This window comes from Streptopelia decaocto (assembly GCF_964273445.1).
Source record: "Streptopelia decaocto genome assembly, chromosome: 5".
NCBI classification, from domain to species: Eukaryota; Metazoa; Chordata; class Aves; order Columbiformes; family Columbidae; genus Streptopelia; species Streptopelia decaocto.
Genome location: NC_138659.1, coordinates 50,480,040 through 50,499,805, shown reverse-complemented (window position 1 = coordinate 50,499,805; position 19,766 = coordinate 50,480,040). Strand labels below are relative to the sequence as shown.

The 19,766-nt window shown below is 38.9% G+C and overlaps 1 protein-coding gene across 9 annotated transcripts in view; it reads right to left on the bottom strand.

The window, feature by feature from the left end:
- Positions 1–19,766, bottom strand: part of USP54 (ubiquitin specific peptidase 54) — a 102,936-nt gene that overhangs the window by 43,884 nt on the left and 39,286 nt on the right. For 6 of the 9 annotated variants that reach the window (XM_082052958.1, XM_082052955.1, XM_082052961.1 and 3 more), the window contains exons 2-3: positions 8,489–9,348; positions 5,999–6,091 (exon numbers count right to left, since the gene is read on the bottom strand). In XM_082052958.1, coding sequence (XP_081909084.1) covers positions 5,999–6,091; positions 8,489–8,635 — 240 coding nt within the window. In that variant the 5' untranslated portion in view covers positions 8,636–9,348. Of the gene's footprint in view, positions 1–2,536; positions 2,639–5,998; positions 6,092–8,488; positions 9,349–10,883; positions 10,903–19,766 lie in introns of those variants that run through there. The other 3 variants (XM_082052959.1, XM_082052960.1, XM_082052962.1) reach the window with 3 other exon arrangements.

The window sequence follows — 19,766 nt, the reverse complement described above, 5'->3', positions numbered from 1 at the left end:
TACTGATGAAACAAACCCCAGACTTGATACACATACACATATGACTTTTTAATCAAGCATGTAGAAGCAGGCTGGCATAAGAATAAATTGATGGCTGAAGAGAACAGGCAACAGCTACTGAATCGGATCAGCATCCATGCACTGTAAACTGGAGTTCTGTCCTTTCTGAGAACTAACTATTCTTTCCCAGTACTGTGTGCAAGTTCCTTTTGGATGGGGATACCGCGGCAGCTCTAGCAGTGATGGTATTTCTTTCAAAGAACAAAACTTGTTCCCCCCAAATGCTTTAGTATTCCCTACATGAACAGTTTCTGCCTTTTCACAAAAGCCATAACTATTAGCATGGCCAATCCTCATCCTTTGACTGCTCAACATACCAATATCATTCTTGCTGTCACTCAATTGTGACAGTATTTTTATTTTTAAACTTCTTCTCCATTCCAATAGCATGCCCTTCTTACTCCATTTCATTCACTGGACTTTTTTCTGGTCTACAGTACCTAATCTCTCATCCAGAATATCGCACTCTGATGCAGTCTCAGTACAGATGCAGATTCAGTACAACAATGTGTTTCAATTACAATTCTGGCTGCTAAAATAACTTTTCTCCCATCCAACCACACCAGCTTCCACCCACAGTATTTCCAGTAGCTCACGTTTCTTCTCCACATCTCCTCATGTTATATTTGCCTTCAAGAGTACAAATAAATCTAGCTCTATACAGCTCTGTGTCTTTGGATCTCTTTCCAAACCTTCAAGTCTGATAAAAATTAACCTAGATTTCCATTATTCCTTTCTTTTACACACTCTCTTCCATTTTTACTCACACTGTGCCCTAAACATTAACATCAGGTCTCCAACACAGACTGTAACAACAGGCACCCCGGCTACTACCAAAATGAAATAAAAATATAGTTGCCGCAAGTTTTGTTTAAGAGGGTGTCAGGAAAAGAAACCCAAACCACAGAGCATCCATATCAACTAGGTGACAATTTATTAACTGCTTGATCAAGATTAAAACAGGCAGTCATTACTCGGAAGCTTCAATTACCAGTTTATTAACTCAGGAAAATGTACTTGCTGCTAGTTTATTTTTCAGGCAGTTAACTGCAAGTGCCAACTAAAAAAACCCAAGTTTAAATAATAAAAGTAATTATTTTATATATTTTTACTACTGTCTCAGTCTGAAATACTATCCTGATTTGGAAAAAAGCATAAAACAAGAGGACGAAATCTCTGCAACCAACCTATTACTGTCTCATTTAATGAAGTTTTAATTACAAATCCCACCATTTCAATCAGGTGGCTAATCAGAACCATGAGCTATAGTCATTCCACTTCTTTAAAGCACTCTAATACCCTATTGTTCTCAGTTTTCACCTCAGAAAACAACATACTTTCTATACAGAAAATTCACATTCTTCCTGCTTTTGTTGCACATGACAAAATTACAAAAAAGACCAGCCCTACTGGAATTTATCAATCAATAGAGCATTCTTCTTTGCAAACTACAAAAAACACTCTGTCCCATATCCTGGCACTACAGAGCTCCCAGTACAATCCCTGGAAGGAGAACAAACTCTCTGTGGCATGCTCAGTACAGTGGACGGATTTCCCCCTTCCTGTCCTCTTCCAGCTGTGATAAACAAACACCAAAGCAAAGTCAAGATCTAGAAAAAGGAAAATAAAACACAGTAGACTTCAACATTAATAATAAAACAAAAAGCTGTTCCAGTGTTATGGCAGGCAAACCACAGAGCAGTAAGGACAGCCTGTGCACTGAAAAGAAACCTCTTAAATAATGCTACGATCTTGAGGAACAGTATTTGGGAGAGTCTGCAGCTCTCCCTTGTCTTTTTATAGCTGTTGACGTAAGGTCCCTTCAAAATAACCAATGAATTTACGTCTGGAATGATTTCAAGATTCATTTTGTAGCCAGGTAGCATGGTAAGTTTTAAAATCACTTCAGGAATTTGTGCAATGGATGTCTTCAATGCAGTACAAAAATAAAATGTGATTTGATTTCAGGTATGACATCACTGTCCTGTGATCCTTCATTTTATAAATAAAAGTCATTTAAAATTACAAATACTATTTATAGAACTAGTTGAGCATTTACAGTAAATACTGTGCCTGCCATCAGAATCCCTAGAAACAGCCGCGGCAAGCCAAGAAAGTGTGGAAAAAATACAACTTCTTTGGTGTTATTCAAAGGCTAAATTTAGCTTAGTGAAGACTATCTTCCTCTAAAGTCAATGGGAACAGGACGCTGCCTTCAGAGCAACAGTTCAACGTTGGGGAAGAACGCGAACCCTCTCTGCGCAACACAGGAGGTCTCCTGTGAGGGAACCTGGAGCAGAGGGGGTGACACGACACAGACTCTTCCCCCACCAGGTATCGCCCCTTTCCCAGGCCAGGCTGGGACCTGAACATGCCGGCATGCTTTGGAGAAGAGGAACCATGTCCTGCCTCCACCTTGCTTGGTCCAGACAGGGATTTCGGGCAGATCCACCTGACAGCATGCAAGGCTAATTACCTCTCCCCAGACCCTAATGGGAGATTTTCGCATGGTACAGAGCTCCAAATTCTTGTGTTCCCACTGGATCCAGCCACATCTTCTCCCTCATATTAGCCAAGCCTAAGGCAAGATTCAAGAGAAAGATGACATCAAAGACCTGGCAGCTAAGCTGGCATTACCCTGGCAGGACTACAGGGAAAGGCTCCCAGAGCAGATGGGAGAGCTCGGGCAGGGAAAGAGAAGGGACAATCCTGCTCCACTGGGACACAAAATGCGCTCTTGGTGATGCTTGCAGTATTAGGTGCATTATTAAGTACATTATTGCATTTGTTTTATATAAGTTTACAGATAGTATGTGCCAGCCAGCCAGACATTTACAAGAGGAAAAGAACAAGCAGTTTGAGAACACTGATCCAGAGGGCAGCAGAGAACAAGTAAAAACCTCAGCCTTTTTTCTCCCTCTACTGCCCACTTAAGGAGTTTATAAAGATGAACATGATCATCTCCATGAGCCTGGGCTCTCTCTTCTGCATATCTTTATCGTTTAGTATCCCTATGTTTTCAGTTGCATGCAAGAAAGACAACCTATGTTGCCAGTGTTTGAGACATTTTGGAGTGGTGAGGGGAGGTCTGTATCCCCAATTTCACTTAGAGTTACGTGACACCCTTTGTTACTCACCTTTATAATATTATTTGACTTGGTAACAACATAAAAATGGAGGGAAATTATAAAATATTTACATACACACATCAACATTTTACACAAATTAATAAAGATGGAAACTTGTCACGGTATCACCCAGAGAAAAACATCAAATTGTGAGTTGCTTCCTGAACCTATGGGAATTGGAAGTAAAACAGATCTGTAATGTCTAACAAACAAATTTCTATGTATTTTTTCTCTTGTATAGCTTTACAACAGATGTCTGTAAATTTTCTGAAGGTTCTAGTTTAGGCTTGAGTAGAACACACTGAAATTTCCCATGAAGAACAGACTGTAGACAGAGAAAACACTAACATTTTGGTTTGGGTTAAAGCCAGTTGGAATACTTTGTCAAGTATTGGTCACTGCCCATATTCAGAAATACTTGTCTAGATAATTCTTTACTTGTTTATGCATTTCTTCAGAGTTTTTCATTGTATATTGAGTTTTGTGAGCTATAGGATTTCTGCACACAACCAGATGCAAGTTTTCTTAAATGTGCAGAAGTACTAGCAGACTTGGAGCAACATTATAGCTTTGTTGGAAACTAAGGGTTGTAACACCTTCTGGCTAAGCATGGCATTGTAAGAACTTCAGATAGGAAACAAACCACAAAAATCTTTGCAAATATCGGGGAGCAAGAAGCGAGCACAGCTGTTTTTTTCAAAGGCTGCTTTAATTTAAAAAATAAGCATATGGCTGCAGGCATCCAATTTGTGAATTCTGCCACTCTGCCTGTCACTTCCAAGTTTATAATAGCATACTGCACACTTCAGCAAGACATCAAAAGCAAGGATTTTATCAACAAAACTAAACACTCTGCAACCCAGTGTCTGCTTTTAATACATTCTGTCATCTTAGTCTTACGGTAGTGCCTTCCCTTCTCATACTGGTACTGCTAATCCAGATGCGTCTTTGTTCAGAGTTGATCTTTCAATACCAGTTCCACAAAGATTCAACCTCTCCTTTTTCCTGTGACATCTTTTTTTTTTTGTTTCCCTCCCCCCCGCTGCCCCTCTTTTTCGGTACTCTCATTAGGAAAAAGACTCTTAACTGTTGTCTTTACATTAAAACCTCTCAACACTGTCTCAGAGTTCAGTCTACTTTCACCCAAATGGCAGAATCTGTCTGATCTCCTGGTATTTCCTTGCCATATCTTGCTGTTAGGTTAAACCCCAGAACAGCAAAAGCTTACATTTGTGACAATTTCCTAAATCTTTTTCTTTCTGTCCTCATCTCAGCTACCAAATAATACCAACAATCACTTGGCAATACTAATGGGCATGATCCAAGAATTGGCTTAAAATTATTTATCACACTGAACGTAATGAACTCAAACCAGATCAAGCCTGAGTCTTGTCACTTCCCTGTAAGGAAGGAGATATATTTAATGTTCCATCTTTTCTTTGTCAGGATAGATGTGTTTCTCACTTACGATGTGCTATCTTGCTCCCAAGTCACTGATATATCCTCTTGTGATGATATTGCTGTCAACATCATCCTGGCTTATCATTTCAACAGATATGTCTTGAGACAAATTTCCCTTCAGAAGGAAATTACTTATCTTCTTTCATGCCTTAATAGTCTCCCCTTTGCTGTTCCTTTGCAAGGGGAAACCCCTCAACAACAGCCCAAAAAACTCACTAGATAACTCGCTTCAAGCAGGTCTGTACCAGAGCACCAGTAAAGTCACTTAACAGTAGCAAGACAGCTATTATACTGTAAATACTGCCTGTGAACTTCAGATCTTAATTTAAACCTTGTACTCTCTATTTTGCCATATTTTAAGACATGCTGTCTGTCCTTCTACTGCACACAGAATTCACGATACAATAAATTCTCCTGCAATGAATTTATATATTTAGTTGGATTTTGCAATCCATTTGTGATCAAAGAAAATGTCTCAGTACAGTTTCAGAAAAAAAAAAATAAATCAATCACTGCTCAAGCAGATTAAAGGCGGTATTTTCGTTGTGTTTGCATCACACCCATTTCTCCCACAAGGTTAGAGGGAGCCATGCGTTTCAAGTGGCAAAGCTTGGAAAAGAGGGCACAAAAAACCCCAGAAGTGCTAAAAATGAATGCACAGAGACAAACAGAGATGTAGGATTGCTCAATTTACTCAAGTACGTAAGAGCAGTGGGAACGAGAGATACCATCTAGATCTTACTGTCCAGGCAGCATCTATGAAAGTCAGTTATTGTACCTGCATCTACAAACAGGATTGATGTTGTTGGGTTTTTCTTGGTGTTTTGTTTTTAAATAAACCACAAACAGCTGAGCCATTTAATGCAAATATCAAATATTACAGGAGAAAATACCTTTTAGTCTTACATAGTCATGAGTTTTGAACAGAAGGGCTTAAAACTAAATGGCCTTCTCCATGTTGACATATAAAGCAGCTCTGAAGGAAAGGTAACTTCTGAAGAGCATAATAACTGTATACAGTATATTGTGGATAAATGATAAATTAGAAGAAACAAAGCAAACCTATGTTTTACTTGCTGAACTAATCTTTCGAAGAACATGGAGGATCACAATGATCTGCACTCCATTGCTAAGAGTCCTTGTATCTGAAACTGTAACTACAGTATTTTCACAATTTATTGGCTTTAACATATTTTAAAAACAGTGCTACAAGTGTCTTGGGCCAGTATCTATCAGATTTACCTTTGCTCTCACAAGTTTCCAGATGCAAGTTTGATTACATATATTTGACAAATATCAGAAATATTTCTGTTCAATTTAAAGAAAAAAAATTTATTTCCAACTTTTACCTTAAGAGCACAGAAGATGCAAGAATCGCCCATACATTTGTGCTTTGTGATTTGACGAAAACTGCGTCGAAAAATGTCCAGATGCCAGAGAACCTGAAACACAAAAAGGGGTACAGTCAACTAATATATAAAATAAAATACTGCATGAAGCTCTAAAATTGCCCATGCTAAATAAACCCAAAAGTACACGAATGTCAGTGAACATCCCTTTTGAAACAGGATGCCTTTTGTCTATCCGCAAGTTGACACTTTCATCCTCCCTCCTCAGCTTTTGCATTCACATATATTAACTTACATTACATTAGCAAGCTCTTGCAAGTCAAAATGATAAATTACTAAAAGCCGTTATGCCCAATATTATCATTAGTAAGTGTACAGGCAGATTTCTAACCCCAATGTGTGTGGCCAGCTGTTCTTTTCTCCCAGGACAGGTATGGTAGTAATTCCAGGTACACGACCAGGTATGGTCACAGCATATAAAAGCAAGCAGGCTTTTACATGTTCTAGCAACAGTGAGGTGCAACATTTACTATAACAGCACCAAGTCTTATTCTTAAGTTTTACCACTAAATCTGTGCAATCTTGGGCAATTATCTAAATTCGTATCTGTAAAACAGCAACAACACCGATCTCTGAGGTGTTTCACAGTCAGTTCTTTATGTAAAAATGTGGTCAGTGCTGGCCCTTTCAGCTTTAACTAGCAATAACTGGACTTTCTTGCAAGCCTCAGAGCCACCAGCCTTTCAGGAGGCCAAAGCTGGCACTGAAAGGAGCCCTGACCTAAATCGCGTCCTGCCAGGTTTCGGACAGAGCAGCAAGGTCCAGGCTGGCATCCGGCTGGCTAAAGGCTTCCTTAGCCTGAACAGAGGGACCCAGCTTCTTATTTATGATTCATCTGTCCAGAGCAACTGGCTAGAAAAAGTTTAGCACTCTGAAAGAGGTTGTGCTGGTTTTAAGAAGCTGTTTCCAGTTGGAACAATTTGTTAACTAAAGCATAGCACACAAGCATTACCTAAACTTATCTTTAAAAACACATTTATTGAATGCTTAATCTGTAAAGTTTCCTGAAACTTCAGAATTGTCATGGCTATGTTTATACTCAAACTCTCCCTATACTTAAGGGCCTAGGAGGCAACATATGCCTTGGAATCATCTGATTACACACAACATTCCTGAAGAACTACCGTAGACTTCACAAAAGAACAAAAAAATAATAAATTTAGGAATAAGTCCAACTTTTTGATGTAATTGCCTTTGGAGTTTATCTTAAATGTTTATAGAAATACTTACTATTAAGGACCAACAAACATTCAAGAATCTCTCAGACTAACACTGAACGATAAAAAAAAAAGATTTAAAAATCTCAGAAGCATATATTTCATGAAATTATTACCATCTTGTTTTTTTTTTTTTTTAAATCCAGCTTTTATGGTAAATATATTTTGGTATTCTATCTCTTTTGAGCTTTAGAAGAAAATGGTTTATGTAGAAGACTAAAGGCTGGGTTGTAGGCTTCCATCCTCAGGTATGGCACACAGCTGATGTTCGGCTCTATTTAGTTCTGACCTAGGTTCAGTAACTCAATAATAGGAGGCAGCCAGTGATTACACCTGGCAACTTAACAGAAGCAATTAATACAGTACATCACTGGAAACCCCACTTTTCTAGTAAGTTTCCTTTGTATTTTATGGCATATTAAGCCTATTGAGGCTCAGTGGTGTTTCTATTCGTATTATTTGCAACACAGGAGTATCTTGAAGCCTAAAGTTAGTTGAGAACCTAATCATGCCCAAGATACAAAAAAACCCCACAGTGACACAGTCTGTGCTACACAGACAAGTCATATGAAGGGAAAGGAAACTGATATGGAGAAAAGGTTTTAAACCCTGCAGCCAGAAGGACTGAATCTCAAATGTCAGAGATTCAAAACATGGCAATACCAGTACAGCAGCCACACCACTCCATTAATTCTGACACAGGAAAAGAGTTTTTTTCGAAATCAAAAGGTAAAGACTCAATCATCTAAATTAAGCTATAAATCAGCTGTTAGAAAGAAAACAGGTCTATGTAAAAAGGATCTTGTAGAGGTATTATCAACACTTGAACTTGACTGGTTCAACAAAAAAGTTAAATTTACTTTTAAGGAATAGACATACTGCAAGCTATGCAATATTCTATTATTTTAAAAGAAACTTTCTACATTTGTTTTCATATTTGTTTGACATATAATAAGTTACACAAACAGGAGATTCAAGTACACCAAGTGATGGCAATATGAATGCTGTTGATTTCATCAGGAAAGCCTGACAATTAAAAAAAGCTGTTCTATAACACAACTAATCTGCATTTCCAAACTTAGCTTTACTCTCTTTGGCCCACAAACAATTATGTAGTCAAGCCTGGCTATATTTGTTGCACATTCAAGGCTAAGTAAATACTGTAACAGACAGAGGATAAAGACAGAGACATTTATTTATTACGTGCTCTTACCTGTAGCGCACTATTCAGGAAGCAACTGTTCTGTCCTGGTTCATTGCTGAGACCTTTACTGGGTGCTATTGAGGTGGTATTTCGTGGAGTAAACATGCCCTGTACGTTCCCTCGACCCACAGAAAAGTAATTTCTTTTCCAAGACATCTTCCAGTTTCAGCTGTAGAACATGAAGATTTAGGCTGGCAGAGTATTTGACTTGATCAGACCTCTCCTTCCTTTCCCCAGAATTCAAAACTGGAACAACATCCAATCATCTATAAATTAGAGTTTAAACAGAATTTCTCCTTTCATCAGAACACAAGCAGTTTGCTTCTTTTAAATCCAGCCCAGGATTCTATTCTTCATTTGATGCTTATGTATGCAATAACTTCTTTTACAAGCAGCCACATATAAAGTTTGCAAAGGGAAGCAATCCATGGTGGTGCAAGTTCATCTGTTAGGCTGCTTCTCCCTTTTCCAAACAGGCAGTGACTTCAGGGAACAAATGGCAAATTAAGGAGGTCCCAGAACTTAGACATGAAAAACAACAGCTACCTCCCACACCCCAAAAATCCCAGATTCTCTAATGTTTTTATAATCCTTCTGCAGAAGATAGGAAAAATCCAATTAGTAAGGGAGCAGAGAAATCAAAACCAAAATAAAACCTTGGCAGCTCCCTTTCAGTTACGTCTGTCTTGTGTGATGAAAAAGGCATCATCCTCACAGCAGAAAAAGCAGCAACTCCAGGACTTGAGAGTGAAGAGTTTTAAAGCAGCAAATAGTCTCCGATAAAGTTCTTCTGATTCTATGTGCAATCTTTAGAAGTTTCTTTTCCTGATCTTCCTTTTGCAATCGGAATGCCCGGCTGTGCCAGAAAGCTTGAGAGAGAAAAATAATCAAAGGCTTGCGTCATTTAATTACTCTCATGGTTTTGTGGTGTTCTGCCAAGACCAGCGTTGCCTCACCTCCCACAATACACTGAATCTTCTGAGACAAAGCAAAAAATACAAACCTTCCTCCCTCCAAAAAATAACATAGAAAAGAAGAGAGAATTCCAAGAAAAGAGCAAGACCGCTGGAGTATGTTAGAAGGGTTAAGAAGGAAGTTAGATTAAAAAAATAAAACACAACATTCATGTGAACTCCATGGCAGTTTTTATACTTATCCTTCAATACCGTGAAGTGTTAAATTTCTTTACGGTATCTTAGTCATTCAAAGAGTAGCACCATGTTTTGTGAGTCTGAATACACGCTAGCACACTGTCCATACCAGAACTGGGATTTTGCACGGACCTTGGCAGGTGGAGCAGACAAAGGCGCCAGGTTCTCCCCTGACTCAGCAGCCCACAGCTCTCTCCAGAACAAAACAGTCTCCAGGTTTTCTTAATCAGAAGCTACGTGCATCTCTATAAAAACTTAATCTAGGTACACGCGATATACATCATCTTCCAAAGGACATTGATGCTTCTGAAGAAACCAGAAGAATCCTTCAAGTGCAACTGTTCTTGCCACCACAATTTCAATTTTGCCCTCATCTCACAGGAAATGTAAAAAATAATTTGATCCAAGAAATTCCTAGAAACAGGAACCACAAGATTCACGACAAAACAGTTTTTAAAGTTCTCGCAAGGGTAGCCTACTTTACAGACAACTGCATAATATTTTCCAGGGACATTCAGGATTATTTCCCTTTTTGATAAATATAATAACAATTATTATGGCTGGTATAAGCAAGATGACTCTATTCCACATGTTCTGAAGTAGTAACCGCAGCATGAAATCTGCGAATAGACACACACAGAGTTCGTGCATTTGCAAAAATTAACTAAGAATAATTGCTTACAAAGATAACCTGGCTACCTGTGAATGCACATTTTTCACCTTCCACATGATTATACATTCTTCATCTCCTGTCAAAACACAGGAAGAACTTCCTCAACATTTCCAAATGTGTTACAGCAACCTAACCCATTACCTTCTAGTAATATTTTGTTTGTATTTCTATTAAGGTCATTTTACAAATATTAATGAAGTCTCAGCATTGCTGTAAGGCAGGCAAATATCTATATACAAATGAATATTCTTCTTGGTTGCCAGTGTGCCATGCAAAATGTTCAGATGTGCTTGCAAGCCTGCAGACACAGACCATTACCATGCCTGTCGTGCCACATTCCTGAGAGCTGAATGTATGCAGGATTCATTTCAAAGCAACTTCAGCCTCAGCCCCCTTTCTTTGCTCAATCCCTTAATGAGTCAACCATACTGGGTGAGGTAATTCAGTTTCAAGCAGCAATTTAAGGATCTCTGTGAACCAACATCACTTGCAATAGGTGCAGTGGCTAAGCATGCACTGCAGGGACGAGCACAACGCGGTGTGGAACGAGCAGAGGCAAGTAGGCTCTGTGCTAACTCACAAAATCCCTGAGCCAAGCACGTTGTCTTCTCCTTTCCACAGCACCTACGACAAGATGGAAAATACAATCTAACACATGCCCAAGATGCACAGCTGTGAGCAGCACCTCTTCAGTGGACTCTGCTCTCAAAATGGGCTACAAAACTTTTAAGTCCTTTTACAGCCAAGCTTTATCAGTTATGACAAAGTCAATATGTTTACTATATTTTTTTTTTATTGTCTTGGAATAAGCATCAGGGGCTTTGTAGTTTGCCTGTCATTACAGCAAGACTGTTCCAAGCTGTCCAGGACTCCCCCAGTAAGTATGCAAGTTTACTACCTGCACTGCATTTGCACATGCTTAGTGGAGCTGACTTCTTACCACACACTTGCTATGAGGGCTCACAGGAGCGAGTTCAGGCATCTCAATTGGCTACATGGCCTTGGCAGAGTTAAGAACAAGGAGAAAACACTTAGGCTGGTAACCACCCAGTTATGACAAAACCAGATCTCTGGAGATATATGGCAGCTTCATATTTTGCCAACCTCTAAAAACTTACCAAAGTTATAGAATAGCTACAAAACAGAATCCTAATGAATCTGAAATATATGTAAGACACTATTTGTACAGATTATTTATAGACCCACTTAGCTTCCACTCTACCATAAAAAGGGTAACAAAAAGCAAGTAGGAAAAAAAGAATATTGGCAAAAAAACAACCACCATTATTAAAATACCCTGCTTTGTATCCACCACTGACAAACCATCGGTAGGAAAAAGTTAACCCTCTGTTAATTTAAACACTCAACATAGAGTTGCTAAGAAAACAGCAGTGATGTGTAAGGGGAGCGGAAAGCTATTCCCGTGCAAGCCTGTCAGCAGATGCAGGTGTTCTCCAAACATGCTGCTGCTCCCAGATACCGTGTTGACTTGTAAGTGGTCCAAGCCACAGAACAAAAAACAAAATTTACTTTCAGAAATGAAATCACAATAGCACTTGGGTGATATGCCACAAGCTTCAGATAATATAGTTAAGTGAGAAGAAAATATTTTCATATCTTATTTCTGATTAAAGAAGTTTTTGAGAAAGACTGCTCCCCTAGTAAGAACACATAAAAGCCAACAGCTTTTTAAGAGTACAAGGAAACCCCCTACGTTTCCATTGCCAGTGGGGTTTCCCAGCCTGCTGTAGCGTAACAACTCCAGCTCCACATAACTCTTGTACTAAAAAACAAAACAAAAAACAACGGGGGAAAAACACACACAAAAACACAAACACCCTCAGACCTGAGAAAACTACTCTTACAGAAAAGAGACAGGATTCCCATTTCTTGCAATTTTACTAATAGAGAAATGTGACCAAAACAGGAGGAATGCCAGATGCAAAAGCATAAATGATGCTCTTGCTTCATTAATCAAAACATTATCTTAGAAACACAATGAACTGAGGCAGAAAGCCTAAAACTTTTATGATACTTGAATTTTGTTTACCATATTAAGAACACTGTTCACTGGAATAAGGAACAAATTTAATCAAGCTAGCCTGATTTAAAACGTTAACGACATCTCTGAGAAGTTGCACAGCCTTATAATAGCATCATACAAATGTTATTATATAGCGTAAATAATATATATATACATATATATCTATAAAGACTATATAACTAAAAAAAGGAAATCCAATATTCTAGATCTTCCTTTGAATTCACACTGTTTGGCAACAGGTTTCTTTTTTTGCTAAATCGATCACATAGAAACATAATATCTGAAGTTGCATCCTTCACTCTCTGGCAATGTCCCACTATCCCTGTCCATTTTAAGGGGAAAAAAGTTGGAACACTCCTCTCTTACTGCAGTCTCATGTCTCTCCAAGTGTTTTAGGCTATTGTTTGATAAAACATTGCAGGCACATGGCTGAATTAAAACAACACAGGAGATGCTCCCATTTAGCACTAGGTATGGCTGAAACCACCAATTTTTCACACTGTTAAATCTAAAAGCAGAGGTCCAGAATTCATTTTTCATTACTTCTATTCCTGAATAACCTTTCAAAATACAGAAAAAAGTAAATGCTTCAATGTGTGAATGTGTGTGTTTTTAGAAAAGAGCCCCCCTCACCCCCAAGATCCTGCCACCTTCTCCAGAGGTAGGGAGTAGATTAATGATGTTGAGGGCAAATTGTCCACCTCTGAAAGCCTAAACAGATGAGAAATGGCTAAGAAAGAAAGAAAGAATGGTCCAAGACAATAGACTTCAGTTGAAGTTTTCACCCAGAAGGCTCCTAGCAGGGTCAACGATTTCCATGAAGGAGCACAGGAACATCCCTTTGACTGATCCCATGGCTGTTCTTAGCTAAAGGGAAAGAGTTTTCACAACTAGAGGCTTGAGAACATAAATTCTTCATGTAGCTGAAAGGATGAAAATATTTGTTAATTTCTCAATGGATTCAATTAGGTTTAATTGCAGAACTATCAATATTTAGACCTTCATTTACAGTTTAGACATCCGAAAAGGTAGCCAGCCAGCTTTGCAAGTCAGTCTAAATTCAATCTTGTAGACGACGAAATAAAATAGAGGGACAGAAAAAGTTCCCATTACTGAATAACCATGAGGCTGGATGAAGAAAAGAGTGAACAGGGCAGTGATCTTAAAGGCAAACATCCCTGACAGAAATTGGCTGTGGCACAACCAAAGAGGGGTAACTTCCTCCTCTTGAGGATGTCTCCTCTTTTTGAGATTCTTAGTTAGCCAGAGATACTGGACAGATTTCTTTGTGCATCTAGACAGTACAGTGTAATTACAAAAAGGTACAATTATTTCCATTCTTCATCTCCAAGAATTTTTTGATAGTGTAAATGGGACAATAGAGAAAAAAACTTTCTGCTTTATGCATGCATTTTTACTGTCTCAATTGCTATGCTGGGAGAAAGATGTGGGGGGAAGAAGCCAGTGATGCTTTTGCTGTCAAGCTTATACCCACTTGTCAGTCTTCCTCTTAAAGGCACAAAATTACGTGGCTCTGTGCGACTTGTGCCTACCAGGTGGAACCAGGAACTGACTGACAGCATCTGACAGCGCCGCTGATGCCCACGACAGACTCACACTGGTCTTCCTTATTATTCATTCTGCTATTGCACAATTGCTACTCTGTGAAGCGTTATAAAGTCATGACAAAGCTGTGAGTATCACAGACCTTAGGCTAACTCCCCAGAACCACGTTAGAAAATATATACTCAGAGCTTGGGCAAGGTTATGGTAAATGGTCTTTCAGATACCAGGAAAATGTTTCCATTTATCTGATGCAAAAGTAATTATCCAAATGCTAGGCTACAAGTTGCTAGTAAAGACCATGAAAACGATCTTGGAGTGAAGATTAAAACCAAAAGTTTCCCCAAATCCACAGATGTACTTGTTCAGAGAGTAAAGGTAAAGCAAGCCTCTGACAAACAACACAGGTTTCCCAGAAGACATTGGGAAGGCCTTTTCTGAGACCACCACAAGATAATGGAAAGCAAAACTGAAGGGACTACATAGAACAGTGAGCAAACTTGGGTAACACACATTCTTGACTATGACTGCAGTAATTTCAGCCAGTACCATGGTATTTGCACAGTGTACCAACCACTAGGAGACACCATAGGCAGGGTACTGATGGGCTAAATTGTCTCTTGGGAATAGAGCTCTCTGAAGTGGTAACATTGGCATTTCTGAACTAGCAGGCAGCTTATTGCTCCTACAATGATTGGAGAGAGAAAACTGAACAAGTTATTTTGTAAAGAAAGAATATGTTCTTGTACCAACTTTTCAAACCAATAAAAACCCACGAAAAACAAAAACAAACCCACTCTGTGTTCCTGTTAACTGCTTAGGCCAACAAGGGGCATGGAGAGACCATGTTCTGCAGAAACACCCCAAAGTGAGACTTTGCAAGCTGCTGGTGTCAAGTATAGCTTTATACTGCATGAAGATATTCTTTATAGCAAGCAGTTCTCCATCTTCTTCATCCAAAATGCTTCTGACTTTTATAAAACTAACATGAAGTCTTGCAAACACTTACCTAATCTGAATCATTTGATTTTAAGCCTGACAGTCAGCCAAATCTATTTAAAGAGCATGTCTCAGTAAAAAAAGCTGCAGAAAGACATTGGCTTTGAACTGCAGAAAGTTCAGTGATAATGGAGGGCTGGAAACTTCTACTTGCTTGAGCTCGAGGGGGACGCCTCTGCTCCTTCCCAACTGCCTGCAGGTGCTTCTCCAAGTTTAAAAAGTCTTAGCAGTCTTTTTTGTGGCCCTTCTCCAAAGACAGACATCAGCTGATAAACACCTGTCTTCTGTGCAAATCTACATCCACACAGACCTTTGTTTGAAACAGTGGAAATGTCATTTATCCCATAGCGTTACTGAGAGAGAGAAGAGTAGGGCAGCCGTGTCCAGACTATCATAAAGCAGTTACAATGACCTAAAGTATCCAGTGGGCTCTCAAACAATCAGTAAAGAGCTGTAGTACAACATGACAACCATTCAAAGGCAAATTACAATTGAAAAAAAAAAAAAAAAGGCCAATCACACAACTCTGAAAATCTAAAGCCAGCATTAGAGCCTTTTCTGATCAAAAATAACCTTCAAGACAATCTAGAAGTTTCTGGAGGAAAGGATCTCTTGTCAAAGACTGCAATTTATAAGAGCACAATGTGGGATAATTGAATAATAAAGGGTTTCTGTTTGAAGACTAACAATGAGAGAGATGAGGTCAGAACTAGAGATGCAAAGGCCATGTTATTTACTTTGTGTGGTGCTTATTGCTAAAACACATTGCACTCCCCAGATAAAACCTTTACTCATATCAAAAATGTGGTATTAATAGCCACTGATCTCATGCATCACGGTGCTTTCAGCATGTGCATTTGCTGCAGAGGTTATGGGGAGGCAGACAAGCCTGCAGCTTTGTGTCCCACTTCCAAAATCCTTCGGAAGCAGCTGCCCCCCTTTCTGTTATGCAACCCAAAGGATCCGTTATCTTAACAACTTTTCCCTGACAGTTGAAGAAGGAAGGAATATATATAAAATTAAGTCTGTCCAGCCTGAAGTAAATTCAAACCATTCCAAAACACTCTGCAGTCCCTTCAGATCTCCAGTTGCCCAGCTCTTTAAGACTGCTGTGCATGGTAATAATAGCCTTCACCATAACAGACCTGCATTTCTGAAGTGCTTATCCTAAAGTTTAGAATTCATGTAGAAAAGTAATACAAAGTTTGGAAGAATAAACTTGTATTTCAAAAACACCCTACCTACCCCTAGGCTTGGTGTTGGACATTTCACAAGGAAGAAGGGTAGGGTGAAACCAGATTTTCACCCCACTCCAGATGGAACTTGTGGAGTTCAGATAAGCGGGCAAAACAAGGCAGCTTCAAATGTTATGCAAGTGCTCAAAAGCAGTTAAATATCACCAATCAGTCCTGTGTAACACAGAAAATCACAACAAATAGGAACAGTGCAGCTGTCAACCATATGGTGAGATGGAAGGTTCTGGTCTGCTTCTAGTGAATGCTCAGTCAGCCTCCTGCTGCCAGTTATTCCCCTTCCAAATCTTCACCTTAACTCTCCAAAGGGGAGCTTCAAGATGAATTCAGTACTTGTTTCAGTGTCCAGATATAAACAAGCATTTTAATTGCAAAATTCTGTATTTTACAGAAGTTTTCTACTTGGGCTTGCAAATTCCTGCCCAACAATGACTAAAGAGTTCCTAGAAGCTTTCAGAAGTAGTCAGTAGTATTCAGCAATGTAAGGCTTAATGACTGACAACTTTTTCAATCCTGTAATACTTTTCCTGACCTTGCAGACTTTCACTGCTGAACTGCATAAAAAAAACTTTCAGAAAAAATTCTCCCTCTTCTGTAGCAGCTACCTTGTTATAACTATGAGTTCTCCTGTCAATCTTCACACCCCTTTCCTTCCTCTAAAAACAGAAGCCAGGGGCAATCAACTTCCAAATCGTATGTTCTTCACATTATAGCACCCTGAATCCCTGTTACGTTAAACTCTATTTCATTATACCTCGATTTCAGTAATGTTTGAAATGACTGAAAATGTGTTAGTACACACAGATCCACATAGAATAAAAATCGCAGGTAAGCAAACAAATGGATTTTACAGGAAAGCAAGCAAACAGAACTCTAGCACCATTAATACTTAAATTTCAAAGGAAAGGCAACACAGACTAAGCAAAGGCAGCAACACATTGAGAGTAAGAGACTTTGACCAAAGAGCTAGACAGCCTTTGGGTGGAAAAATAGGCCTTTTCGATGATGTATTAAGAATCTCAAATACTGCAATGCACTGATCTCTCCAGGTGGTGCTCAAGGGGGAAGATGACACCCAGGGCAGAAATCAGTTCAACACAGGCACAAAATGGACTTTTTGATACCACTGGCTAGTGAAAACCCACACACAGGGTGGACAGACAATTCCCACCTCCCTCATCATCATCAGCTGGGGTCAGACAATATACTTGACAGTATCATAAAAGCATTTATTCCTTCCTTGTTTCTCTTAGCTCAGGATAGTATTTGGTATTAAAATAATCGGTACATCTTATTCTCAAACTATTAATTCACTGTGTTTTGTTTTATCTATACCACCACTATCATGTAGCAAGATTACTTATAACCCTCACGCTCTTGCCAGACAAGTAACATACCAACGTGCAAACCTAAGGCAGTACAGAGCAACTCAAAGCATAGGCAGAGAGAGTACAGAAAGAGCAAGCAGCAGTTCAAGGTGCCTGTGCTGGGTCCTCAGTATTAAATGCTTACATCATTTTTTTCCTGCCTTGTTAAAACTGGCAAGCAGGAGTTCTGCTGCACTGCAGAACATTATATAGATCAATACTTCTACATAAAGAAGCCAACATCCACAACATGCTGATTATTCCTTTTTTTAAACAGTCATCTGTACTGTACAGCTATAAATAACACTTCAGCAGAATCACGAGTGTGCACACACATGCATAAGCAGTTAATAATCTCAACTTGGGTTTAAGATCATTACTATTTAGTTTTAGAGAAATAAGCATAACTAACAAGAACAGGGAAACTCATTTTTGCTTCATTTGGCTTTGTATACAGAAGCATTTTCCCTGCAGAATGCACTGAAGAATTCAGAACCTGAGTAGGATAAACACTTGCACACACCACAATAAAAAAGCTTACTGAATCAAAACATCCCATCTCCAACAGCATATGGGAAGAGTAAAACAAACAAAAAGGTGAGGGGAGACATACCACGATACCATAGACCGCACCAATACCCTGGAGCAGATAAACAGGGTGAGCAAAACTCAAAGTCTAATTTCTTGTTTTCTGTACAACCAGGAGACCAGCAAAAGAAAACACCTGATCAAAGCATTCAGGGAAATTACAGAGGAAAAGACTCTCTGTACAAGCTGATATGTTTCATTTTTTTAGTTTTGGTTTTGTATTTTGGTTTTTTGGTTGGTTGTGGTTTTTTTGGTTGGTTGGGTTTTTTTAATTGGTTTGTTTGGTTTCATTTTTTAAATAGGAAGCAAATAGACATGACCCAACTTCAAAACATTACATCCCAAACTCACACACAGTGCTCTTGTCTCCCACTAGTAAATGAAGCATTTGTAGTACGCTGCCATGGGCTCCCTGTGGCTCCGGCACCCCAAGACCAGACTGGCCCCGACTGGGCCATTCCACCCTGCACCTCCGTCCTGCAGCTGCAGCCCCCGTCCAGCACAATCCCATAAAGTCAGTGGCCATTTTGTACAGCTCTGTATGTTTTAAAGAAGAGGCTCATGGCAACCGAATGTGCAACAGTCCTGAACTCACAGCTGAACATCAAATCCAGGCAAGGTCACATAACGATTCCTGCAACCACAGGAAAGGAGCCCTTGTGTAACAGGACATGCGACTACCTCTGTAACCCAAAATTTTACTTTCATTGAGAAACCTCTTACAAATAGACAAGTTATTCCACTTAAATTCTTCTGGTATAAGACATTCTGAAAGACATACTAGAATAAATATTTTGGAGAACAAAAAATCCCTGATATCTTTTTATGAAGCTGTTGTAAGAAAGGCCTTCAAATCCAGTTCACCTTATTTCACTGTGTGAATTTTGGAGTAGATGGCTAGAACAGGAAAAAATTACTTTCATTGACTTTCATATACAGTATGTTTGTCAGAAATACATTTCAGAAACTAAAATGTTACAGAATGTACATAGTATACACAGATGAAAGTTTCATGTGTGCAAAGCAGATTGTATCCTATAAACAAGTTTTCTGAAATACAGATCTTCCATTTTATGTTAGAACTAAAAAGTGAAGCCATAAGATATGCATATGAACTTTCACAAAAGTCTGGCCTCTTTGAATTAAGTCTGAATTCAAATTTCTAAGCCATGATTCAAAGAGACTGTTTATGTAAGTCTTATCAGATGGTACCATAAGGAACTACTTCCATACTGATTTCAAAAACTTATATAACTCTCTCCTTACAGATTTTAGTATCTTAAAATCTTGGGATCTGACAGAGAAAAAAGCTGCTGTTCATTCTATAAAATGCAAAAACGATACAATTACCTTTTATCAAAACTAGGCTTGTGGAGATATTGTTATTTTTTTTTCACTTAAAAAGGTTATTTCATCTTTGCCAGAAAAGTACTGTGAAACTACCAAATGCAAAAGGGATTATTTTGTGTCCTGCTGTGGCCTGGAGAGATCCACAAAGCATGAAAGAGACTCTTGTTAAGTACAAGCAGGCTCTGTCCTAACAGGTCACAGAAGCAGAAGCTGTGCAAATGCAGAATAATACAAGCTGAACAGACCAGTTGGGTGTTGGGGTAAGAAAAAGAAGAATGATGTCAACAGCTTTGATTTAT